This window comes from Erinaceus europaeus, chromosome 16, assembly GCF_950295315.1.
Source record: "Erinaceus europaeus chromosome 16, mEriEur2.1, whole genome shotgun sequence".
Classification (NCBI taxonomy): domain Eukaryota; kingdom Metazoa; phylum Chordata; class Mammalia; order Eulipotyphla; family Erinaceidae; genus Erinaceus; species Erinaceus europaeus.
This window is the reverse complement of record NC_080177.1, coordinates 29,162,775-29,190,263: the sequence shown is the minus strand read 5'-3', so window position 1 is coordinate 29,190,263 and position 27,489 is coordinate 29,162,775. Positions and strand designations below refer to the sequence as shown.

Sequence of the window (27,489 nt, the reverse complement as noted above, 5' to 3'; positions counted from 1 at the left end):
GGTTTCCACCTGTGTGGAGGGGAAACTTCACAAGTGGTGAAGTAGTCCAGCAGGTGTCTCTCTGTATCTCTTTCTGTCTCTATCCCACTTTCCTCTTAGTTTCTCTCTGTTCTGTTGAATTAAATAAAGTTAAAAAAATAAAGAAAAAAAAGGACAAGAAAGAAAGAAAAAGGAAGGGGCCAGGTGGTGGTGGTGCACCTGGTTGAGAGTACATGTTACAGTGTGAAAGGACCCAGGTTCAAGCCTCTGGTCCCCACTTGCAGGGAGAAAGCTTTGTGAGTGGTGAAGCAGGGCTGCAGATGTCTCTCTGTCTCTCTTCCTATCACTCCATCCCCTCTAGATTTCTGGCTGTCTCTATCTAATAAATAAAGATGATAAAAAATTTTTTTAAAAAAATTAAAAAAAAAAAGAAAGAAAAAGGGAAAATGACTACCATGAAAAATGTGGCTGTACTGGCAATGAATCTCAATAATGACCCTGGTGGCAAAACAAAAAAAAGCAACAACAAAAAAGAAAGTTAGATAAATAATAAACTTCAGTTGTTTTAAAAAAAATTTTATGCTTATTTATTTATTTTCCCTTTTGTTGCCCTTGTTGTTTTTTATTGTTGTTTTTATTGATGTCATTGTTAGATAGGACAGAGAGAATTGGAGAGAGGAGGGGAAGACAGAGGTGGGGAGAGAAAGACAGACACCTGCAAACATGCTTCACTGCTTGTGAAGCGACTCCCCTGCAAGTGGGGAACCAGGGGGCTCAAACTGGGATCCTTATGCTGGTCCTTGCACTTTGCGTCACGTGCGTTTAACCTGCTGCGCTACCGCCGGACTCCCACTTCAGTGGTTTTTTAATGTACTTATTTGATTGTGCAACCATCACCTTAGTTTAATTTTAGCATACTTCCATCTTACCCACTCTCTGCTTACATATAAATGGCATTATATCAGTCAGATAGATGGAAGTTTTATAGTCTACTCTCCACCCTTGTTTGATCAGATACTTTTAAGTTACCAGATTCTCCTTTGATTATTCATTTTTCTTCAGTCAATCACACAAAAGATTATGGGTAGAAATTCCACAAAAATCACTGAGCTGAAATAAAACAATTCTGCTTTTATGAAGATAAATGAATGCTGTGACTTTAGCAAAATGTTTAATATTTTATTTGAATTGCTCTCTTGGACATGCTTTCATGCAGTTATATTATTATTTTATTTGTCAACTTTAGACCCACATTTCCCCAATTGTTATGTTTGAGGTACAAAACCAGGTTGTTGTTGGCTCTGAAAAGGAGATCAAACTGAGTTTTAGACTTAGAAATTCTCTTATTTCTGACCTGCTGAGGAGCGGCTCTTTTCTAATTAATTCTCATATTAAAAAGAAAATTAAAATCCACTTGTCCATGAAACTGGAAGTGAAAATATATAGAAAACACTCTTGATTATTAGAAAGAAAAGATGTGAGAGAAGTGCCTTTAAATTCTTTTTTATCCTCCAGCAGTAAACTGCTTCTAAATGTAGACAAGCTTATGACCTAAACGAAGAAATAATCTTTGCTCGAATCCATATGATGAGATAATCAAAACCTTTAGTAGAATCATTTTAAGACTCTTTTTTTATGTTATTATATTTGTTAAATGTGTACACCTTGAATTGTCTTGTATATATATTTGTTGGAAAGTAAAATTCAGTATGACACTATAAAGAAGTAATTTAGAACAATATTGTCTAGAATTTAAGAACAGTGAAAGTAGATAAACCAGAAAGAAGGTACTTGCTTGTTCTGTTCTCTTAACCCATTATTATGTGCAGATACTGGTTTTGATCCATTTTAAATTTTAAGGTGTTATGTGAATAAGCAAAATTTCTCTTTAGCACAGTGAATCATTGGTGTGTAATGATTATTTTGCTGATGTTTAAAGTTGTTAATTTTGTTGTTAAATCACCAGGTCTATTTAGGATAGAGTTTGAAATGTGTATATATGTGTGAATTACAGGGAAAGATGAAAGAAGCTATGGCCTGGGTAGCTCAGCAAGAGACAAAACTACAGAATGTGCTAAAGGATTCAGAAAATAAGACCTACTCAGAAAAGTATGAAGTAAGTATGGCTGTAAATAGAAATTTATTTTAGCTTACTCTTAGGGAGGCTTATAATGTTTCTAGAAGAAGTCTTTTAAAGCTAATAATGTAAATACTAAATGAACTTCAAGTGTTAGGGTTGAACTCTAGGACATTGCTTCTCACATTTTTAAGTGGAAATCACTGGAAATGAATCACTTGGAAATCTTATGAAAGTGCAGATTCTCATTCAGTTGTCTTGGGGTGTGGCCTGAGAGTCTATTTCCAACATGTTCCCAGGTGACACTGATGGTTCTTTTTGTCCCTTAAAGTACTTTGAGTGGTGAGGTTTTTAGAGTGGAGATTAGCTGATGGTAGGCTGGGGCCCCACCACCTGTCTCTGTAACTAAAAGATTACTGCAATAGAGCCATCACGCTCACTTTTAATTATTATCGGTAGCTGTTTTCACACTACAATCCTGACTAGACCATTATAACAGAAGCTATTGACCCACAAAGCCTAAGATGTTTACTATCTTGACTGACCGTGACAATACAAATTTCTAGCCCTTAATTTAGAGCAAAACCAATATTGAGAGCAAAGGAAATAAGAAAATCAGCATTGGAGCCACCCCAGAATTTTAACAGTCAACCTAGGAGTTCTTTAGGGGGATAACAACAGTAGGTGCTGTTGTCACCACATGTTGAATCTGCGATGTGCCAGACACTTTACTGACAGACATCTCACATGATATAGCATCTTGCTGAGTTTGCGATTGCTGTTACATTTTTGCTGGATGAAGACACATCAGAGAGATTAAATGCTTGGCCTTAGATTACTTTTTTAAAAAAATTATTTATTTGGGGAATTAATGTTTTATAGTCAACAGTAAATACAATAGTTTGTGTATGCATAACATTTCCTAGTTTTCCACATAATACAACCCCCCAAAATAATCCTCTTTTTTTAACCAGCACTTTTTTTTAATCAGCTCTGGCTGATGGTGGCTCAGGGAATTGACCCTGAGACTTTGGAGCCTCAGGCATGAGGGTCTTTTGCATAACCATTATGCTATCTACCCTCTGACCCTTAGATTACGTTTTTTTACTGAATGGTAGAGGTAGGGTTTGAATAGAAGTCTATCTTTAAAACCTAATTTTCTTTGTATCATGATGCTTCTCTAGGGTTAACAGTTACTCCCTGTGCCATCTTCAAAGAGACTAACCTATGTGAAGGTTGCAGTCCCTTTTCTTATAATTAGCTGGGGATTTTGTTTTTCTAACCCTGTAGAGCATTTATCACCTCTAGGCTTCCATTTCCTGTTTGCTGAAACAATGTATTTGCCACAGTAACATTTAGTGGATTTTGTGACATTCTAGCCACATTATCCTTTTCAGTTTGGAGTCATAGGGAAAGAAGGGAAGAGATATTCTCCAGTGAAACTGTGTAGAGTTTTTTGTTTCTTTCCTCTCAGCTTTGATCAGAATTGCTTTTTTTTTTTTTTCCCCCTCCAGGGTTATTGCTGGGCTCGGTGCCTGCACCATGAATCCACCGCTCCTGGAGGCCATTTTTCCCCCTTTTTGTTGCCCTAGTTGTTGCAGCCTCGTTGCGGTTATTATTGCCATTGTTGACGTTGCTTTGTTGTTGGATAGACAGAGAGAAATGGAGAGAGGAGGGGAAGACAGAGAGAGAGGGGAGAGAAAGATAGACACCTGCAGACCTGCGTCACCGCCCGTGAAGCGACTCCCCCGCAGGTGGGGAGCCGGGGGCTCAAACCGGGATCCTTATGCCGGTCCCTGCGCAGAATTGCTTTTTCATTGATGAGATGTTTAGTGTCCATTGGAACTATCTTGCTCTCACATGTTATTGATTTAGTAATATATTAAAATTTCTGAAATAAAATTGATCAGAAAGAGTTACAATAGTACATGATACTGGATTTTATCTCCCCTTCCTTTTTCTTTTTTTTAATTGAGAGGACTTAATGCTCTACAGTGCAGTAATTGATATTTGAGTGTAATTTTATTATGCACCAGGACCCCAAAGTTCTCTTCCAGTCCTTTCACCCCCTCCTCCCCAGAGTCCTTTGCTTTGTTGCTATATACCATGCCCAGTCAACATTTAACTGATAAAGTATCTTAAGTCTGTGTGAACTTATGTGGGAGGAATTGGCTCAAGCTCAGTTAAGCATAGGGATATCACATCAAAAAAAGGTTTGTACAGGTTGACTACTGGTACCTAGTTCTCACTCTTGTCCATCCTTGTTTTGTTGTGAACTCATATTTGGAGAGAACAAACTCACACTTTCCATGTAGCTTCATGATTGGTGCTTTAGAGTTGCATAACCCTGACATTTCAGTAGAAACACAGCAATGCTGACACAAGCCATGACCTAGGTTTCTTTGATACCACCCACTAAGTTATCAGTGTACACTGAAGATAGGAACCAGATCAGTGAGAGAATCTTGAACTGTAGGAATTTTAACTTTAAGTCAAAAATTAAATATAATTCATAGTTAGAGACCTTACAATAAGAGATCACACTTTATGGATTGACTAAGGCATTTTCATTAATACATTTATTTTTTTAATTTTTTTTTTTTTTTAATGATAGAGCCTACTATCCTATTTGGAGTCATTCAATGAAGAAAAAAAGCCCTTTTTGGATATCCTGCCATTAAAGGACAATCTGGATGAGCCGAATGAAGACCAGCTACAGTTGTCAGTCACCTGGAATGGCCTTAACTCCAAGGTGACTTTTTATGTTGATTAGGAGAACATTCTTATGGGGCAGTTTTGTTTTGTTGGGATTGGGACTTGCTTTAGACTATCAGAGAAGTTCTTGAAAAGATAGGATACATGCTTCTTTAGAAAACTGTGATAGTGTTCTTGTGTTTTTTCCCATGGCCTTATTTAGTGGTCGGAATTAAAGTAAGAATTTATAGCATTCAGTTTAGAGAAATTGAAGGCTTATCTTAGACTCTTCTATTTACCATTCATTCTTTTAAAAAATTTCTTATTTTATTTATTTATTTATTTATTTATTGGATAGAGACTGAGAAATTGAGTGGGAAGGGAAGACAGAGAGGGAGAAAGATGGAGAGACACTTGTAGCACTGTTTCACCACTCACAAAGCTTTCCCCCTGCAGGTGGGGACCTGGGGCTCAAATCCGGGTCCTTGCATATTGTAAAATATGTGCTCAACCAGGTGTGCCACCACTCAGACGCCTTTCTTCTGTCTTTCTCTCTCTCTCCATATAAATATATCTTAATTATCTGTTATGTTATCTTTATTTATTGAATAGAGACAGCCAGAAATCAAGAGGGTAGGGGGAGATAGAGAAGGAGAAGGAAAGAGAGAGAGAGAGAGACCTGCAGCACTGCTTCACCATTTACAAAGCTTTTTCCTTTGCAGGTGGGGACTAAGGGCTCGAACCCTGATCCTTGCTTATTGTTAAACAGCTTAACAATAAACCACAACTGTTGGACCAACTGGTCCTTGCGCATTGTAATATGTTCGCTTAACCAAGTGTGCCACCTAGCCCCAATTTCTTGTTTTTTTCCACAGTATGTTATTCCTATATTGATTGACTTACAGCCTCCTCTTTGCCATAGATTGTTGTCATGTGTCACGATCAATTAGAGGCTTAATGTGTTAGGAACAAACACGGGAGAAAGCATTAGTACGAGTGTGTGTGCATATAGATTTGTGATTTCAACTCTTAAATTTATTGAGATCTCTGGTATGGTGTATACTTGTACATATACTATTTGCACTTACAAATATGTATTTTGTAGCTACTTATAGTGTTCAGACTTTCTGTGCCTTGACTAACATCTTGTTTGTTGTACATTTGTTAAGAGAAGGCATTACAATATGTTGAGCAGTCAGGGAAGCAGCAGAGTGCAGGACAAGCATGCCTGAGATACTAGGTTTGGTGCCCAGCATCACATATTCTGAACCAGCTCTGTTCTCTCTTGTCTTTATCATGAAATAAATAAAATATATCTTAAAATTAAGTGTGCAGAATGCTCCCACTAATTCTGTCAAACCTGGTTTTGTGTAATTTAAAACTCTGTTATTAGGAGTGTACAATTTTTGTTTTTGCCGCCAATGTTATTGCTGGGACCTTGTCCTATGTGGCGACTCTACCTTTCCTGGTGGCTTAAAATTTTTTTTTTTTTATATTTTATTTATTTATTTTCCCTTTTTGTTGCCCTTTTTTTTTCATGTTGCTGTTGTAGTTATTGTTGTTTTTATTGATGTCATTGTTGTTGTTAGATAAGACAGAGAGGAATGGAGAGAGGAGGGGAAGACAGAAAGGGGGAGAGAAAGATAGACACCTGAAGATCTGCTTCACCGCTTGTGAATCGACTCCCCTGCAGGTGGGGAGCCAGGGGCTCGAACTGGGATCCTTACGCCGGTCCTTGCACTTTGTGCCACGTGCGCTTAGCCCGCTGCACCACCACCTGACTCCCTCTTGGTGTTTTTTTTTTTTTTTAAGATTTTATTTATTTATTAATGAGAAAGATAGGAGGAAAGAGAGAAGGAACTAGACATTACTCTGGTACATTTGCTGCCGGGGATTAAACTCATGACCTCGTGCTTGAGAATCCAATGCTTTATCCATTGCACCACCTCCTGGACCTCCTGTTGGCTTTTTACCCTTTTACTCTTTCTCTTTCTGAGAGAGTGGGAGAAGTAAAAAAAGGAGAGAAAGGGGGAGAGAGAGAGACACCCACAGCACTACTTCATTGCTTGTGAAGCTTCCCTCCCTGTAGTAACATGTCCTCTGTTGGGTACACCACTGCTCAGCCACTGGCAGTATACATTTATAACTTTTAGTAATTTGATATTTTTGCCATTATTAAATACTGCTTTTTATTTCTGATAAAGGTCCTCTTTTTGATATCTATTCTGATAGCAGTAGAATCATTCCCGTCATTTTATACTATTTATAGCACATCTTTATTTTTCATTTACCTTCAACTTACTTGAGTCTTTATATTTAAAGTGTATCTCTTGGTATAATTATAGATGCCATATAATTGCAACTTTCTCTTTTCATTATTCTGCATAGTTAAAGGAGTGGTAAAAGTTCCTCATAAGCCTCCAGGACCTTGATCAGACTCAGCACAAAATAACTCACGTGCTGAAGTGGCATGCTTTGGTAAAATCTGTTCTGAACATCTTTGGCAGTCCTGACCATCTTTAGAGACTTGAGTTTCCTTCTCAACTCTTTTGTTACAGCCTAAAAATCCTCCTTTAGCTTGTAATGCACTTCTGTGTATTACACCAGCGACAAATTCTCTTTCTCGTCTCCAAATATATTTATTTTGCTTTCTTTTTTTCCAAAAACATTTTTGGTGAGTTATAATATATGTACTACAGAATTAACACATTTCATTATATAATTAATTGATATTTAGTTTATTAACAAAGTTGCAACAGAAGTTGTATGATCTGCAAGTAATGGCTAATCTTGGAAAATTTTGCCAGTCTTTGCTCAGGTCTGTTGGCCTGCCCACCATGAATGGCATTCTGTTTTCACACATTTATAAAGTGTGTTAAAGCGTAGTCTAGGGACTGAAAGTGGTGCATTTAGTAGCGCATGCATGTGTGAGGGCCAGGTTCAAGCCCCAGTCTCTGTCTGCATAGGGGATACTGACCTCTCCCTCCTCTCTTCCTATTTCTCTCTCTCTCCCTCTCTACCTCTCTCTCTCTCTCTCCTCAATCTCTCACTCTTTGTTTCTCTTTATCTCCCTCTTTGTGTTTTCTCTCTCTTCCTCTCCTCTCTTTCTGTTGCTCTTTCCCTTTTGCTCTCCATTTCTCTCATTTGTTTTCTCTCCCTCTTCCCATACTTTCGGTTTCTCTCTGTCTCTATGAAATAAAAGAAAGAGAATAGACAAGAAGTGGACTACGGTGGTGGTGCACCTGGTTGCATGTACGCATGCAAAAACCAGAATTCGAGCCTTCAGTCCCCACTTACAAGGGAGTAGCTTCACAGTGGCAGTATTGAAGGTCTCTTTTCCTCTCTCTCTCTCTGTCTCGCTCTCTCTCTTTCTGTCTCTGCCTTCTCTCTTAAATTTTGTCTGTTTTTATCCAATAAATAACAAAATAGGGAGTCGGCGGTGGCGCAGTGGGTTAAGCGCACGTGGCGCAAAGCGCAGGGATCCCGGTTCGAGCCCCCGGCTCCCCACCTGCAGGGGAGTCGCTTCACAGGCAGTGGAGCAGGTCTGCAGGTGTCTATCTTTCTCTCCCCCTCTCTCTCTGTCTTCCCCTCCTCTCTCCATTTCTCTCTGTCCTATCCAACAACAAAGCAACGTCAATAATGGCAATAATAACCGCAACGAGGCTGCAACAACTAGGGCAACAAAAAGGGGGAAAAATGGCCTCCAGGAGCGGTGGATTCATGGTGCAGGCACCAAGCCCAGCAATAACCCTGGAGGGAAAAAAAAAAAATAAATAAAAAATAAATTATTTAAAAAAAGGAAAAGCCCCTGGGAGCAGTGGACTTGCCATGTAAGTATCACTCCCCAGTAACAACCCTGGTAGCAAGTAAGTAAATAAAGAAATAAATGAATAGTAGTCTAGTTGCTTAAAAGAGCAACTCTGTTAAGAGGGCATAGAAGGACTAGGTGTATTACAAAACTGCTGGTGGAGTGGGTATGATGTGGAACTCCTGCCCTGTAAATTTATGATCTTGTAAATTGCTAATTAAAAATAAGAATGATAAAATCTTTTAAAAGGAAAAGAAAGTATTGCCCTTTTAGAGCACCTAATTTTGAGGAGAGTGCATATCCAGTTTTTTGATCCCGTGAAATTGCTGAATGCATTCGTTCGTAGCTCCTGTCTGATTCAGCTTTGTATCTGAACTCTGTGCAAGGCAAGAAGTCTCTGTTGCAAGTCCCGAACAAAATGGCAGGAGAGCAATCAGATATTGTCTGTATAGTTCAGACTGTTCCAGGCCACAGAGACCCAGCCTAATTTTGTAAAGTGTGATTTGGAAAATTACTCTAAGTAAGAAAAATAAGAGAGAGAGAGAGAGAGAGAGAGAAACCTCTAAAGAGAAATATCTTCCAAGATTAAGTGTTGCAAATTGGTGGTGGCTTGAAGTTTCAATCGTGTGGTAGAATGCAGCTCATTTTCTTACTGTGGCAAAATGTGACATAAAAGTTTCTTGGTTTGTTCAACTGTTTGAGAATTCAGGCATCTCAAGGCATCACAGTAAATTACTTCATTTTAAGCCTGCTTTAGAAAATAGCAACATTATGTTCTTTTGACCTGACAAGATCTTCCAAGTTCTATGCTAAATTCTAAAGTAATTTTCAACAGTGAGAAGGTGTGGAACTAGGTTTTTTTTTTTTTTTTTTTTTAAGTGAAGTGAGAAAGGAAATGAGAGAAAGAGAAACATTGCTTTCAGTCTTTTCTCTTCTAATTGCAACATAAATGTTGAGTACATCCTTGAGTCCAGAAGCACATGCTGGGTTTCACTCAAAATGTACAGTTTGGTATTTTCAGTTGGGAAAAAAGATAACAGTTGAATTAATAGTATCATTCTTAGCCTCTTTTTTTTTTTTTTTAAAGATTTTATTTACTTATTAATGAGAAAGATAAGAGGAGAGAGAAAGAACCAGACATCACTGTGGCATATGTGCTGCCAGGGATCGAACTCAGGACTTCGTGCTTGAGAGTCCAAAGCTTTATCACTATGCCACCTCCCAGACCACAGCCTCTGTGTGTGTATATATATATATCTATATATGATTTACTTTATTGGGGCCAGGAGGTGGTACACCTGGTTAAGTGCACATATAGTGCACAAGGATCAGATTCAAGCCTGGTCCCCACCTGCAGGGGGAAAGCTTCAGAAGTGGTGAAGTGAGGCTGCAGGTGTCTCTCTGTCTCTTTCCTGGGACCAGAGGTTTGCCGCCCACCCCCAGTGCATCTCTGTCTCTTTGCTTCTCTATCTCCCCTCCCCCTCTTAATTTCTTGGTCTCTATTCAATAATAAATAATAAAGTAAATAAGAAAGATTAAAAGAGATTTATTTTATTATACGGGAGAGCTTAAATATGAGACACACAGAGCTAGAGATAAAGGTAGAGATAAATATATATGTGGAGAGAGAGAGAGAGAGAGAGGTGCCAGAGCAACACTGTCCTACATTCAAGGCTGAGGATGGAACCAGAAACCTCAGGCACTCATCTCTGATGCTCTACTAATTGAGCCATTTTCCCAGTTATCTTAACCTTTAATGCCTCAATAATTTATCAGTTTTCTGGTTTATTTCTCAATTTGGGCAAATGCAAAGATACTGAAGATACTATAAAAGTGGGATATACTGGGGAGGCTGGGCGGTAGCACAATGGATTAAGCAAGTGCACATGGGGCGAGCCCAAGGACCAACATAGGGATCTGGGCCTTTGGCTCCCCACCTGCAGGGAGGTCGCTTCACCAGTGGTGTAGTAAGTCTGCAAGTGTCTGTCTTTCTCTCCCCCTCTCTCTCTTCCCCATCTCTCTCAATTTTTCTCTGTCCTATCCAATAGCAACAATAGCAATAACAACAATGACAACAAAAAATATGGGAAAAATGGCCTCCAGGTGCAGTGGTTTCATAGCGCAGGCACGGAGCCCCAGCGATATCCCTGGAAGCAAAAAAAAAAAAAAAAAGTACATACCGGGATTGGGCAGTGGTGTAGCCAGTAGAGCACACATGGTACATTGTATAGGCACCTGGGTTCAAGACCCCAGCCCCACCTGCAGCGGGGGAAGTTTCACCAGCTGTGAATTAGTGCTATAGGTGTGGTGTCTCTCTTTCTCTATCTCCCCTTTCCCACTCAATTTCTGTCTGCCTCTATCAACAAAGTAAAGCAGAAAAAAAAAAAAGTCACTGGGAGCTGTGCATTTTTTGTGTAGGCACAAAGCCTCAGCGATAAACTAGAGGCAGTAAAATTAAACAAATACATACTAATCTATTTATATTTACAACTCATCATTGTAAAACTATTTCTTTAATTTTTCCAAGGTCATCTTCACTACTGATTTAATAATGGTTTACAATGATCATCGGATTACAGTGTTAGAATTCCATACTGAACCCACCACTGGTTCTGTGCATACACACACCCTGCCCTTACCCAAGAATAACTGAATAACAACCATGGTTCTCTCAAAATCTTAGAAATTATTATTATTATTTTTTTACAGGCTTATGTGTGTCAATCCCCCCTCCTTTTTTTTCTTTTGATTTTGATTTTTAGACAGAGAGAGGAGGAAAGAGAGAGACCAAATGCAGTGGATATCAGGCTCAAACCTGAACCTGATAAAGATGTGCACTATCCAAGTGAGCTGTTTCACCAATCTGTATTTCCATTCTTTATGTTGTACATACGAGGAAGCCACCAGTAGTTGTCTTTCAGAGAAATACAGGTCAATTGGTAACACATATAAACTATAGCAATGTGTCCTTAAACACAAAAATCTCGTGGATTACCCCTCCCTCACACATTTACAACTAGTCTTTTTTTAAAAAAAAATTTTATTTATTTATTAATATGAGGAATAGAAGGAGATAGAGATAGAAAGAACCAGACACTACACTGGTACGTGTGCTGCCAGGAATCGAACTCAAGACCTCATGCTTGAGAACCCAATGCTTTATCCACTGCGCTACCTCCTGGATCACTATTTTTAAAATTTCTTTATTGGAGGATTAATGCTTTACAGTTGACAATAAAATACAATATTTTGTACATGTGTGACATTTCCCAGTTCTCCACGTAAATATTTAACCCTCACTAGGTCCTCCTCTGCCATCCTGTTCCAGGACCTGAAACATTCCCCATCCCCACCCCAGAGTCTTTTAGTTTGGTGCAGTACACCAACTCCAGTCCAAGTTCTGCTTAGTTTTTCCCCTTCTGATCTTGTTTTTCAGTTTCTGCCCATGAGTGAGATGATCCCATATCCATCCTTTTCTGACTTATCTCACTTAGCATGATTCCTTCAAGCTCCATCCAAGATGGGGTAAAGAAGGTGAATTCACCATTTTTTAATAGCTGAGCAGTATTCCATTGTGTATATATACCCAGCTAGAGTCTTAATGGCATATACATTTATGATTTAAGATTGTAGAGTTGTGGGGTTGGGAGATAGCAAAAGACTTCCATGTCTAAGGCTCCAAGGTCCCAGGTTCAATCCCTAGAACCATCATAAGCCACAGCTGAGCAGTGCTCTGCTCTCTTATCTCTTTCTCTCATGAAAATAAAATATGAAAAGAGAGATAGAAGAAGAGGAGGAAGAAGAAGGAGAGCAAGATTATACAGTTGTCTTTTGGCATATACCTAGTAAGAAGATAAATAGCAAAATTAAATATTGTACGGTTTCATTTATATGTGAAATAAAGAAAAGTCAAACTCAAAAAATTTAGAAAAATTATTATCAAGAAGCATAGGGTAGAGAAAACAGGGTGAAATTGGTAACAAATAAACAAACTTTCAGCTCTGAGTTTAATAAATTATGAGAATCTGGGCCTGCTGGGTGAGGCAAACCTGATTGAGTACAAATGTTACAATATACAAGTACCCAGGTCTATTCCTCAGTCCCCATCTGTAGGGGGAAAGCTTTACAAGTGGTGAAGCAGTACTGCAGGTGTCTTTATCTCTGTCTCCCCCGTACCCTCTCAATTTCTTGCTGTCTCTGTCAAATAAGTAAAGATTAAAATAAAAAAACCCCAAAATTCTGAGAATCTAGTGTAGAACCTGGTAACTATAGTTGTTAACACTGTATTATAATCACTAAAATTTACTGAGAATAGAGCTTAAATGTTCTCATACACCACAAAAAGAAAAATACGTTAGGGGTTAGGCGGGAGCGCAGCGGGATAAATGCACAAGACGAGAAGCCCAAGGACCGGCATAGGGATCCCGGTTCGAGCCCCCAGCTCCCCACCTGCAGGGGAGTAGCTTCATAAGTGGTGAAGCAGGTCTGCAGGTGTCTTTCTCTGCCCTTCTCTGTCTTTCTCTCCTTTTGATTTCTGTCTGTCCTATCCAACAACAGTCACAACGGTAAACAACAAGGGCAACAAAAAGAAATAAAATGACCTCCAGGAGCAGTGGATTCATAGTGCAGGCACCAAGCCCCAGCATTAACCCTGGAGGCAAAATAAATCAGTAAATAAAAGATAAATATGGGAGTCAGGCGGTAGTACAGGGGGTTAAGCGCACATGGCTCGAAGCACAAGGACCAGCGTAAGGATCCCGGTTCGAGCCTCTGAGCTCTCCACCTTTGGAGGAGTTGCTTCACAGGTGGTGAAGCAGGTCTGCAGGTGTCTTATCTTTCTCTCCCTCTCTATGTCTTCCCCTCCTCTCTCCATTTCTCTCTGTTTTATCCAACAACAGTGACATCAATAACAATAACTACAACAACAATAAAAAATAAAGAAAAAGGGCAACAAAAGGGAAAATAAATAAATGTAAAAAAGTTCAAAAAAGATAAATATGTAATATGTGAAATCATGTATACGTTTATTAACTAATTATGGGATTCCTTTGACAGTGTATACTTAATCAAGTGATATTTTAAAAAATATCTTACAATTTTATATGTTGATTATAACTCAATAAACCTTAAAAATAATAAAATCATAATATTTAAAACATCACATGAATAGCTTTATTTGACTGCCTTAAAAAAGCATAACTTTGTTCTCATTTAATATCTTTTTATTTGGGCAGTTGGTTGTTTTTCTTTTTTATATTTGTCTTACATGTAGTAATGGTATATAAGTGTGTGAATGACTTGACAATAAATCAAGAAACCCAGTAATTTAAAATCTTTGCTAATCCTTTTCTCTGTTAAAACAATTTAATTTAAACTAGAAAAATAGCTTGCATGGGTAGTGTGTCTGCTTTTTTGCCATGTTTTTTACTCAGATTCATGTCCAACTTCTACTTCACTGGAAGAAGATTTGATGCTATTTTTTTTTTTTCTTTCTCTCTTGCTGTCTTTTATCCCCAATCTGAAAGAGGGAAAAGCAAGTGACAAATTACCTAGTAGAACTGTATGGGAGGAGAAAATACAGACTTAAAATTTGTGTATTATAGTAGTCGTTCAGGTGAAACAAATTTGAACTTGTGCTTAATTTCACTGAAGTTGTCTTTGCTATTAGAGTCCAAAACAAAACAAAAACCAAAACAAAACAAACAAAAGAACCAAATGAGTTCATATGAAAAGCCACATTCTGGGGGCCAGGCAGTAGCACAGCGGTTTAAGTGCACATGGTGTAATGATAGCGGTTTGAGCCCCTGGGTCCCCACCTGCAGGGGAGTCACTTCACAAGCAGTGAAGCAGGTCTGCAGGTGTCTCTCTTTCTCTCCCCCTCTGTCTTACCCTCCTCCCTCGATTTCTCTCTGTCCAATCCAACAACATGTACAACCATAGCAATGACAACAATAAATACGACAACAATGACAACAAAAATGGGGGGAAAAAAGCCTCCAGGAGCAGTGGATTTGTAGTGCAGGCACGACCCCCAAAGATAACCCTGAAATAAAAAAAAAAAAAAAAGAAAGCCACATTTTTGGACCAGGTGGTGGTGGTGGTATACGCTTTTAAGCACACATAGTATGAAGCTCAAGGATCTGGGTTTGATCTGGGTTTGAGACCCCAGCTCCCCACCTGCAGGGAGGATCTTCACGAGCAGCGAAGCAGATCTGCAGGTGTTTCGCTTTCTCCCTCTCTCTTTCCTCTTCCTCTATCAATTTCTCTCTGTCATATCCAATAAAATGGAAAAAAAAATCTCCACCATCAGCAGTGGATTTGTAGTGCTAGCACCTAACGAACCCTACCAATAGCACTGAGCCCCATTGATAGCCCTGGAGGCAAAAATGAAGAAAAAAAAGCCACATTCCTAATGGGGTCATTAGGAGAAGAATGGTGTTTAATTACTCTGATCTTGGGGCCAGGGGGTGGCACTCCTGACAAATGGCACACGTTACCATGTACAAGGACTGGGGTTCAAGTCGCTGGTCCCCACCTGCAGGATGGAAACTTCGCAATTGGTGAAGCTGCGCTGCAGGTGTCTCTCTTCCTCTTTCCATCTTTATCTCCCTCCCCTCTCAATTTCTGTCTGTCCTAGCAAATAAAAGAAAGAAAAACTAAATAAAGGAAATGAAAACGATGGTAGGAAGCAGTGAATTCATTCTGTAGCTTCTGAGACCCAGTGATAACCCTGATGGCAATTACAAAAAAAAAATTTTTTCTGGTTATATGTGTGGAGTCAGTATTTGGGGGGGGGCACATGTTCAGGCAAGCCTCTCACTGACTCTTATTTTACTGACCATTTGTCTATAACCATGTTTTTGTTTGTTTGTTTTAAAGTATTTTTTAAATATTTATTTTATTTATTTATCCCCTTTTGTTGCCCTTGTTGTTTTATTGTTGTAGTTATTATTGTTGTTGTTGTTGTTGGATAGGACAGAGAGAAATGGAGAGAGGAGGGGAAGACAGAAAGGGGAAGAGAAAGATAGACACCTGCAGACCTGCTTCACTGCTTGTGAAGCGGTTCCCCTGCAGGTGGGGTATAACCATGTTTTTATCTGTTTCCCCTGCTGGTGGTTTAGCCAGGAGCTACAGCTTTTGTTATCTGGTTGGTTCTCAGATGTAGAGGGTTGTGTTGACTTTACTATTCTATTCGTGCCACATGGTCTGGGCAAGGCCCTACTCTTCACCTCCATTCACTTGTTTAATTGTGTGTTTATTTCTTTGCTTACCTAAAAACCATAAAACCACCCCCCCTTCTTCTTAGGCCATCCTTGAGACATTACTAGTGTATATCTTTTGGTTTCATATGTTATTATATCTATATAAGTGTCCATGTGTTTTTAGGCTGTGTAAGTTATTTCTGTATGCTTTTATGTCTCTATTTTTTATTTCTGCACACACATACATATTTTTTGAAGTATTGTCATTTCCATTTTTTATTGTTGCAGTCATTATTCTTATTAATTGATGTCATTGTTGTTGGATAGGACAGAGAGAAATGGAGAAAGGAGGGGAAGACAGAGAGGGGGAGAGAAAGATAGACACCTGCAGACCTGCTTCATCGCCTGTGAATCGACCTTCCTGCAGGTGGGGAGCCGGGGGCTCAAACCAGAATCTTTATGACGGTCCTTGCACTTTGCGCCACGTGTGCTTAACCCACTGCGCTACTGCCCTACTCCCACACATACATATTTTTATGCAGTGCCATAAATTAATTTTTTTGTGTGTGTTTTTTAAATTTATTTTTTATTTAAGAAAGGATAAATTAACAAAACCATAGGGTAGAAGGGTTACAACTCCACACACTTCCCACCACCCAATCTCTATATCCCATCACTTCCCCAATAGCTTTCCCATTCTCTGTCCCTCATGGGTTGCAGAAGGTGGAAGGTCTGGCTTCTGTAATTGCTTCTCCGCTGAACATGGGCATTGACTGGTCGGTCCATACTCCCAGTCTGTCTCTCTCCTTCCCTAGTAGGGTGGGTCTCTGGGGAAGCAGAGCTGCAGGACACATTGGTGGGGTCTTCAGTCCAGGGAAGCCTGGCCAGCATCCTGATGGCATCTGGAACCTGGTGGCTGAAAAGAGAGTTACCATACAAAGCCAAACAAATTGTTGAGCAATCATGGACCCAAAGCTTGGAATAGTGGAGAGGAAGTATTGGGGGGTACTCACTGCAAACTCTGGTGTACTTCTGCTTTCAGGTATATATTTTGCACTTATTTATGGATACGTGTGAATGTATGCTCTCTCTCACAGAACCTGGTGTATATCTAGGTTTTGGGACTTCGTTAGAAAGTGATCCACCTGGGATGGAATTAAAGAATGCTATGAAAGGCAAAGTCTCACCTGAGTAATGAAGCTGAAGGGTTGTCATTCCACATGTGAAGTCTCTGGAGACAGTCTGAGCTGAAGCATGTTGAGGTGGCAGTCGTTGTGTTGATTAGGTTACGATCGGCTGATGCAATATTATTTGATATGGACTGGGAGAGGCATGTGGGAAAGTGGACCCTATCCTAAGGTTCCAGGACTGGGAGAAATACAGGTTCTACAGTGGAGATGTGAGGTTCCTGCTGTCTTAGGGTTCAAAAAAACAATGGATAGTTAATGTTATCATCACATTATTTGGTAATTGGGTTGCCATAAAATAATTTATCCCAGAGTTTAACACATCTGCAATACTACTGAGTTGCCTCCCCAGTACAGTTTTTTAATCTAAATTTTTGAGACAGAGGGGAAAAAGAGAGACAAGATAGAGTTATACCAAAGCTTTGCTACACCATCTTTGGAATTTCCTTGGTGCTATCCATGCTTCTCCCATGTGATGCTGGGGATTGGCCCCATGGCTTCACACATGGTAAGGCATGTGAATTATCTGTTAAATCATCTATCACACTCCTGAACTCATGTATTTAAATTGTTTCTATGTTTCTATGTGTACATCTAGTTTACATTTAGCTATTTTGTGAAGTGCAGCCACTGAATATCCCCCTCTTCAGTTTAAAAACCTCCTATAGCTTTATATCTACCTGTTAACACAAGAAAGTATTCACAAGTGTATGCCTAAAAAATTAAGCCAGAACGGGGCATAAGCTGCAGAAATGTGACAGTGCTGCCAATTTGGGGAGGGGATAAGCAGTCATGCTCTGCATGATGACTTTTCAGTCAAGGATGGGCCACCTACATATATACCTCACACGCGTAGTAGGATACACTAAGTTTGTGTAAGAGCACAGTCATGTTCTCACAGTAACCGAATTGTGCAATGTTGCATTTCTCATAAGTATCCCCATTGTTAAACAGTGCTTCACTGTAGTTGGCATTTGTGTGACTCAATAGCTTGTAGGCAGTAGAGGGAAGTCTGAGGAAAGAGGAAATTGCTTATTTATTTATTTATTTACTTACTTATTTATTTTTGTCTCCAGAGTTATCGTTGGGGCTCGGTGCCTGCACTATGAATCCACTGCTCCTGGAGGCCATTTTTGTTGCCCTTGTTGTGCTTGTTGTAGTTGTTATTGTTTTGCTGTCATAGCTGTTGTTGTTGGATAGGACAGAGAGAAATGGAGAGAAGAGGGGAAGACAGAGAGGGGGAGAGAAAGAGAGACACCTGCAGACCTGCTTCACCACCTGTGAAGCGACCCCCTACAGGTGGGGAGCCGGGGGCTGGAACCGGGATACTCACATCGGTCTTTGTGTTTTGCGCCATGTGCGCTTAACCCTCTGTGCTACCGCCCAGCTCCGGAGATTGCTTTCTTAGCCAGAGGTGGAGGGACTTTGGAGAAGAACATATATTGAAGAGACATGCTAGAGACATTTACTGTGAATATAAATTTAGTGCTAATGAAAAAAATGATACATTAATCTGTGTGTGAGTGATAATATCAGAAAACTGGGCATATAACATTTCAAACAATGCCCATTTTATACTGTAACCTACTCATGCCTATTAGAGATAATCTTATAAGTGATTGTGGATTTACCAAAACGTTTGTTTACATCCATGTTTGTTGGTTTATTGTAGTTACCAGGGCTTCCTCACTCTAGATCAGCTTGTTCAGATAGAGATAGAGACAAGAGAGAGAAGGAACGACACAGCAGCACTGAAGCTTCCTTCAATGCAGTGATGATCGCACCTGTGGCAGAGCAGACACACTATCCAAGTGAACTATTTTGCCAGCCTTCTCGATCTTTACAAAAATTATATTCTTCATTGTCTAAATTATTCTAAAAACTGCAATTATATATATAATTTTAATTAATTTATTTTTTAAAATTTTATTTATTTATTTATTTATGAGAAAGATAAGAGGAGAGAAAGAACCAGACATCACACTGGTACATGTGCTGCCAGGGACTAAACTCAGGACCTCATGTTTGAAAATCTAATGCTTTATCCACTGTGCCACCTCCCAGACCACTCATTTTTATTTTGTACTAGTAATTTCATATTGATTTACAAATTTGTAACTTAATAGGGTTATAATTCCATACAATTCCCACCACCAGATTTCTGTATCTTATCCCCTTCATTGGAAACTGCATTAGTGCTCCCAAGGTCACCAATACAGGCTGATTATATAGGTATCTATATCTATGTATATATATTTTCCTGTCATTTTTTCAATGGCCCTGCCTTCACTTATTTTCTAGTTCACTGCTATACCTATTACTACTTGTGAGTGTCTTTCCTTTTTTCCTCTTCTCTCTCAGATATGAGAAATAGTGCCTGGCTTTCTTTGGTGTTTTCCAGACTAACTTTCATTTCATTGATGACATATAAACAAGATTCCTGGTGACAAACACTTTGGGTCCTGGTGAAATGCTGGTACAGAGCTCCTTCCCCTCCCTCTCTCCTCCCCCCTCTCTCCTCTCCCTCCCCCCTCCCTCCTCCTCCCAAGTCCACAATTAAGGAATCCCTGTGGTGGGTGCCAAATATTGGTGTTTAAAACAAAATGGAATGTTTTATAAAACATTTATTTTTAGCATTATGTGGGTCTTATGCAAAGCACAATTTCATCACTCCATGCCAACTTCTTCATATGTAGATGTCAGAAAGAAATATTTAAAAAATAGTGGAAAATAAGAAAACACAAAGCAGAACTTGGAATGACACCAAAAGTTTTGCACCAAAGTAAAAGACTTGAGTTGGAGTGGAGAGTTCAGGTACGGGAACATAATGGCACCCCACTTACGGGATTTGAACACGAATCCCTGGCTTCACATCCAGCAACTCAACCACTTACCCAGGCCCTTCAGCCGTGCCGGGGGAAGGTTCCTAAGTAACCTTAGCTCCTATTGATAGTAAAGAAAACCTGCAACCACCTACTTCCTGGCTCCCATAACACCTTTCACATCATTGCACTTAGCCGTCTCACTCTTGCCCTCTTTCCTCTCTTTCTACAACTTATCTCAAGGACCAAACAATATCTACATACCCCACTTTCACTTGACCTGCGTGCCCACAGGGTAGAACAAGACAGGTAGAAATCCCCCATCCCCTTCACCTACGAAGCCCTTAAACTTTTCCCTACGCTCTCCCTGCACCTCCAAATGCACACACTTCACACCTTGACACCAAACTAACTCCACAGTCTTCTTCCAGCACCAATTCTCAACATCCCTTTCTACCACGAAGGATATAACACAGCAATTCCTCTTGTACTTTTCCTCTCTCCTATCTACACACTCGCATCATATACACACATCTCCATCAACTAAACAGAAGGAGGAGAGAACCCTAGTCTCTTCTGACGCCAACATTAATGGCACCCCCTCTTAATCTTGAGAAGAAATACTCCATACAAATGGCCAGGTGATAGTGGCAGAAGTATATATATATATATATATATGGAGGGGGGGAGATATCTCAATTAAAAGACAGCTGTTGTCCCTATGGCAACCTCTATTATAATCACCAAACAAGAGCATGAACTGAGCATGATCACATCAGAAGAACCAGTCTCAGAGTACTGTTTCTCCAAGACTGGAAATTCCACAGCCAGCTGGTGGCACACCCCAAACTGCACACATTGTCACTCATAAAGGCCTGGGTTCAAGTCCCTGGTCCTCTTGTCCTGAGGGGTGAAACTTCACAAGCAGTGCTGCAGGTGTCTCTCTTTCTGTCTCTCTCCCTCCCTATTTCTCTCTGTTGCTATAAAAAAAGAAAAAAGAAAAAGCCACTAGGAGCTGTGAAATCATCAACATTGAGGCACCAACCCAAATGACTTGGAGTAACCTCTCCAGTTTGCAACCTGCTAGTAACACACACACACACACACACACACACACACACACACACACACACACACACACACACACACACACACACACCTACTTGGCAGTGTCTAGATTTCTTTATATTTCACTCATAAGTCTGGTTTGGTTTCGTAAGGAGCTCTAAGTATATGTGGGTAGCTATATTTGTTTGTGGAATGCTGGAAGGAAGGAAGGGAAAGAGGGAAGGAAGGAGAAAGGTTGAGCAGGGCATCTTTGTTAGCACCTACTAGGTTTGGTTTTGTGAAATCAAAGGCTGAATACTATCTCAAAGACAAGTTGGTAGAGTCTCGGAAAGAGGTGTGTCTGTAGACAGGAAATGAAGCTGTACTGTTCTTAGGGGAGGCAATAGAAGGAGGACATATTTAGCACAGCAGCCTTTACAGCCTCTGAGCCCCTGTCAGACTGAGCTCACAGTCCTTGGTTACAGCAGGGAACATTCTAGGCTGCACTAACTTCAAAACCAGTCTTCCTCGAGTGGCAGAGTAGGATGACCCAGCCTCTCTTCAGAGAGTGGGGCATTGCTAGTTCATAGGGTACGGACCTAAAAACAAAACAAAACAAAATGTCACAAAAGGGCTTATGATGATGTTCTCAATGGATATGATGGTAGAGAGAGGGATCTATTAGACATCTAGGCCTATTCTGTCTATGGGGGAGTCAAAGGATTCCCTGTCTAGGACCCTGAGTGATGGGATATCCTGACAGTGGCCAAAAAGGCCATTGTTAAGTGAGCTAGTCTCTTGCCCTTATTCTGCTTTTGTAGTTCTTTCTTTATCTGATGAGCTTAGATTTTTTTTTTCTAGTTGTTAAAGTGTTGACTGTCATTTTTTTTTTAATCCAAACCATGGGTTTATGGGACCTGGCCTCAAGTTAGGGAGAAAATAGGCCTAGGACTTTCGTGGGATCTGAGTTAGCCTCAAGTTTTTCTGCATTTACTTTTTGATGATTCCAGTAAATGTTATCATAGGGACAGTAATTGTCCTTTACTTGATATATAATTTTTGCCGGTTTATCTCTTGGCCAGTTGTATCATTTTTTTTCTAAAGTTTATAGTGCTGATGCTCTGTCAGAAGAGATTAAAAAAAGATAGAAGAATATATCTTCCTTCATTTTGTATAGTTAAATGAATAGATATAATGAATGAGGGAAGTGAAGTAAGGGGTAGGAGAGCACGGTGTTTAGGCCTAAGTTATAAATATGTGATAACATGATTGACCATGCCTTCATTAGGCCATTCTACTAGAATGCCAAGCTTGTTTGGTCTAAGTCTAATCACAGAGGGCTCTTGAGCACTTTTACTTTGAGGTCTATAATTGTCCCTTGTTTGTGTCTGTGTATACACATGTACACAGTACCCTAGGTATCTAGTATCTGGTATCCGTATCTAGTATCTCTAACTTTAGAACTGGGATGTTTATCTATTGATAAAGATCTCCTTCACAAACATATCAAAACAACTTCAAATGCTTAAGAGAAACTTTAAATGACTAAACCTACAGTTCATGAAGAAATAAGTTAGAAGAATGCCTACTGAAGAACATCTTCCCCTCTTTTTTCAGATTCATTTGTGGAAAACAAAGCTGAATGATGCCTTGCCCTCTCCTCTCCATCAAATTGAAGCTTGGCTGCAGGAGACAGAGAAGCTTATAGATGAAGATTTACCAGCTTCCCAGGATTACTTTGCAGCCATGACTCTACTACAAGAGAAAATGACTTTATTCAAGGTTGGGGGGCGGTGAAGGGGAGGTGGGAAACAATTGTAATTTGTTCAAGATTATTTGTGAGGAAATCACTATCATAAAAAGAGTGAAAGAAATATAATGGATGTTTAAGGGTATTTTGGAATATTTCCTGGCAATTTGGGGAGTACGGAAAATACCCCCCCACACACTAATGAGCATTAATGAGTGCTTCATTAATCTATGATTGAAGCCATAAGAAGCTAGAGTCCAGTAAGTTCTAAAGCAATAATTAATTCTGTTAAAAAGAGGAAAGAAGGGGGGGTAGGCTAACTTAAAATGTAGGAAATAGAGTTCTTATCAAAAAAGCATGAAATTATTTAACATGTGAAATTTGTAGAGTTTAGGCCCATAAAGGAATGGAAAATATATCAGAAGACAAAAGATGCTGACAATGCTTTCTCCTAAAGAAACTGCAGTCTCTCTCTCTATATTAAATGTTCCAGTTCAGAGATAGGTGGTGGTAGACCAGGTTGAGCATACACATAGCCTATGCAATGACTAGGGTTCAAGTCTCTGGCCCCCACATACAAGGGGGAAGTTTCATAAGCTGTGAAGTAGAACTGCTGATGTCTTTCTCTCCCTCCCTCTCTATCTCCTTCCTCTTAATTTTTCTGTCGTATCAAGTAAACTTCATACTTAAATGCTTCACAATTATTTTGCTATCCAAAATAAAATAAAGAGAAAAAAAAGTGAGCAGTGGATTTCTCATGTAGGTACCAAGCCCCAGTGATAACCCTGCTGGCAATTCAATTTTTTTTTTTTCATTTTTCCTCTTCCAGCGTTATTGCTGAGCTCGGTGCCTGCACCATGAATCCACCGCTCCTGGAGGCCATTTTTTTCTCCCTTTTGTTGCCCTTGTTGTAGCTTCGTTGTGGTTATTATTATTGCCCTTGTTGACGCAATTCGTTGTTGGATAGGACAGAGAGAAATGGAGAGAGGAGGGGAAGATAGAGAAGGGGAGAGAAAGATAGACACCTGCAGACCTGCTTCACCACCGCTGAAGCGACTCCCCTGCAGGTGGGGAGCCGGGGGCTCGAACCGGGATCCTTACGCCGGTCCCTGCGCTTTGCGCCACATGCACTTAACCCACTGCGCCACCGCCCGACCCCCAATTTTTTTTTTAATTAAAAAAGAGTTCTGGTTCCAGAAGGTGGTGCATCTGGTTAAATGCACACATTACAGTGCACAAGGACTCAAGTTCAAGCCCCTGGTCCCCACCTGCAGGGGGAAAGCTTCACAAGTAGTGAAGCAGGGCTGCAGCGTCTGTCTCTCTATCTCTCTCTAACTTCTTTCCCCCTCTCATTTTCTCTCTGTCTCTACCCAGTAATAAAATATAATAAGATGCATTAAAAAGTTCTAGTTCAAAACCCTTATGATGAAAATATTCACAACATTGTAGCTAAAAAAAGAGATGTATGCTTACAAAAAGGAAATGGTGCAAACATGCACAAAACTAATGAAATTAACAAACCCTAAATTACAGTGCTTGTCAGTAACTTTGGCTTATGTTGAATAACAAAAAAATCCAACTAAAAAAACATTCTACTAAATTAATTCTATAGACCAAATTGGCTTTATTAAGCAATCCATGAATTATACAGTGTACCGTGAAGCAAACGTACTCCAAAAAGCTCTGCAAATTGATATATTTTTTTATAGGCAGAAAGTGAGCAAGATAAAAGAAGAGGGAATTAATTTAGCATTAAGTAACCTAAAAAGAGTGGGGAAAGGTCTCCTACAGATCATCTCATCTTCCTTTTGGAGGTGGAAAAGATGACTTCACTGGGGCTGATGAGAGAGTTTCATTTTGACCAGTTAGACCTGTATTCCCAGGGGAAGTGGAAATTGCAGGGTGCTTGAGGCCCCCATTAGGTATTGAGTATTACTGGGATTCATTTAAGCACTTCCATTTTGGGCCTGTTGCTTTCTTTTTTAAACAGTGTCATACTAATTTTTTTTTCAGGCTTTGATGGATAAATCTGACTATTATTTGAATATTCTACTGGCATTTGAAAACAGAGATGAAAAGCATTTGCCATTGGTACCAGCTAACAAGTTGGAGGAAATGAAAAGACGGTTTGTAGCATGACCCTTTGACAATTGTTGATTCCATTTAACTTGAGTACTACCATGGTGTTATAGAAGCCACAGTTTGGCCTTGCAGATGATCTCCCTTTTAGAACTTACTCACTTTAATCCTAGTAACAGTCCCTTCATGTGTTATGTAACAGCAACACCGCACTAATAACATCTTTATCGGGTGATAGAATATGGCAGTGGAAGAAGTTAAGATTTAAGAATCAGAAACTGATGGGACTGGGTGGTGGTGCACTTGGTTGAGCACACATTATAGTGCGCAAGGACCCAGGTTTGAGCCCCCAGTCCCCACCTGCAGGGGGAACACTTCATAAATGATGAAGCAGGACTGCAGGTGTCTCTTTCTCTCTTCCTCTCTATCACCCCTTTCCTCTCAATTTCTGGCTGTCTAGCTAATAAATAAATAAAGATATTAAAAAAAAAAAGAATCAGAAACTGAGGTCTGTGTTTTGGTTTTGGATAGGTTATTGCGTCTTTCTGAGCATGTTTTCCTATTTATGAATATAGGTTGACTCAGGTCTCATAAAGGATATTGTGTGAAATGGGAGAAAGCACATGAAAGTGCTTTTTTGTAAGCTATAAAATACTAAAAATATAGACATTATTTCATTTGTGACTTTTCCATAATCTCATTTCTCATTATTCATAAACATCTTACTAGTTGTAATGAAAGGGCACTAGCTTTAATAATAAAAATATTTTAATATGTGAACATTTAATTTGTAGTTGTGTTAGGTCATATCCAGTTTTCTAATTTGACACAATATTTTGGAGATTTTTACTTCCAAACATATTACAATTTATTATTGAATTTCTCGGTAGAATAATGGGCTTTTTTTTTTTTCTAGATAGAGATAGAGGTTGAATGGGACCACAGACCAAAGCTTCCTTCAGTATGGTGAGGGTTGGGTTCAAACCTAGGCAGTATACCTGACAAAGTAGCATACCAAGTGAGCTATTTTGCTGGCCTTGGGGTAATAGTCTCATCAGAAAACGGTAGTTGTTTTCACCTTTGAAATATTGTTATATATCTTGCCATTATGCTTGTTTTTCTTTTATTCAAGAAAAAATAATTAGGCATCATCTGAGCATCACATACTAAAATTAAAAAAAAAAACTAAAGTTACATTTTTAAACTGTCAAAGAGATACTACATTTGACCAATAATGCTATACTAAAATCTAAAATCTGCACTATTTTCCAGAATCAACAACATTTCAGGAAAAAAATTCATAACACTTCTAGAATTCCATTACTATAAATACGCAGTGCTTGGTTTACTAAAGGAAGTGAAATCAAAATTGGACATTTGGAATATCAAATATGGGACCAAAGAATCCGTGGAATTATTACTGGTAGACTGGCAGGTAAGCTGTTTTATTTCAGTTTTAGTTCATGTATTAAGCAACTAGTTTCCATATGTGGATGCTGGATTTATTTATTTGTTTGTTTGTTTGTTTCCTCCAGGGTTATCTCTGGGGCTTGATTATCTAACATGTGCACTCAACCAGGACCTAGCCCCAATTACGAATATTTTAATTTATTTTGTTCTTTTTGCTTTTTTATTTTTTCATTTAAGCAATCTTACACTACACTAAAAGTAAGTGTACAATAAGTGTGAGTTTTTAATTAGTTTAGAATTTTTGTACAGCAGAATTTTCTTGCTTGGGACAGATGCATAATGATTAGGCTTATGGTAATTTCTCAAATGTTTTTCGTATGATGGATGACATCTCAGAGCATTCTCTAATATAACTATTCAACTTTAATAAGATATGAGATAAGGGCAAAAACAACTTTAAGCTAAATGTTGGAGGTCTCATTGCTACATGATGCTCATAATCCACACATATCTTCTACACTTTATGAACTCGTCTTTTCCTATTCAAACCTGTAGTATTAAAACCTTAATGAAATTTGATGCTTCATCTGTGTTTGGAAGTCTCTATCTGAATTTGTTGGCATGTATTTAAAATTTAAAACTGTTAATATTTTCTTTCCTAGAAATTTATTGAAGAAAAAGAGTTCCTAGCTCAACTTGAAAGTTCTTTTAAAAAATGTGAAGAAAGTTACAAGAATTTGGGTAATGCTATATACCATTACTTAAACCTGAACATTTTTCATTTGTTTTTATTTGAGTAACTGCATTTTAACACTATAAGTTTCAGATTTTAGTTACTTTATAAATAGAATGATTAACACTTAAAATAACATTTTTCCTGTTTCTCTTACTTTAATATGCTATGCTGCCACAGAATTCACAGGAACAACTATATAAAAGGGAAGGGCTTATTGGTTTGAAAAAGAACTTAAGTTGGGAAGTTGGGTGGTAAGTTTCAAAGAAGAGACAGAGGGATTCTGGTTTTATATAGAGTATAGTTGGGGTTATTTAATTGTCTACACACTTGGGAATTTTATGGGGAAAATCATGCATATTTTTGAAGGGAAGGAACAGACATGCACAATTGGAGGACATACAACTATTTTATAATATATGTAAGAAAATGGTGGAAGAAATGTCAACAGGGGCATGATTTGTACTGTGGTAATGAGGAGATAGGTAACCAAACATCACTGTGGGCTCCACTGTGCAGAAAAGTCTGTCTGTTCAGCTCTGTCCATTCAAGTGTCTAAGGTTCTTATCAGTGCAGTGGTATTTGTAAGATTCTCTCTTGATTTAATTAAAATCATAAGAAAATAAATTTATGACTTGGTTCTCAAGGAAAGAGTATCACACCCCCTATGCCACACCTCAGACCAGTTTGCTTTTGCTTTT

At 39.1% G+C, this 27,489-nt stretch overlaps 1 protein-coding gene across 12 annotated transcripts in view; it reads left to right on the top strand.

The window, feature by feature from the left end:
• SYNE2 (spectrin repeat containing nuclear envelope protein 2) overlaps positions 1–27,489 on the top strand; it is a 429,917-nt gene that overhangs the window by 107,626 nt on the left and 294,802 nt on the right. For all 12 annotated transcript variants that reach the window (XM_060174850.1, XM_060174845.1, XM_060174844.1 and 9 more), the window contains exons 10-15: positions 1,994–2,095; positions 4,671–4,808; positions 22,434–22,598; positions 24,580–24,692; positions 25,918–26,080; positions 26,718–26,796. In XM_060174850.1, coding sequence (XP_060030833.1) covers positions 1,994–2,095; positions 4,671–4,808; positions 22,434–22,598; positions 24,580–24,692; positions 25,918–26,080; positions 26,718–26,796 — 760 coding nt within the window. The remainder of the gene's footprint in view (positions 1–1,993; positions 2,096–4,670; positions 4,809–22,433; positions 22,599–24,579; positions 24,693–25,917; positions 26,081–26,717; positions 26,797–27,489) is intronic.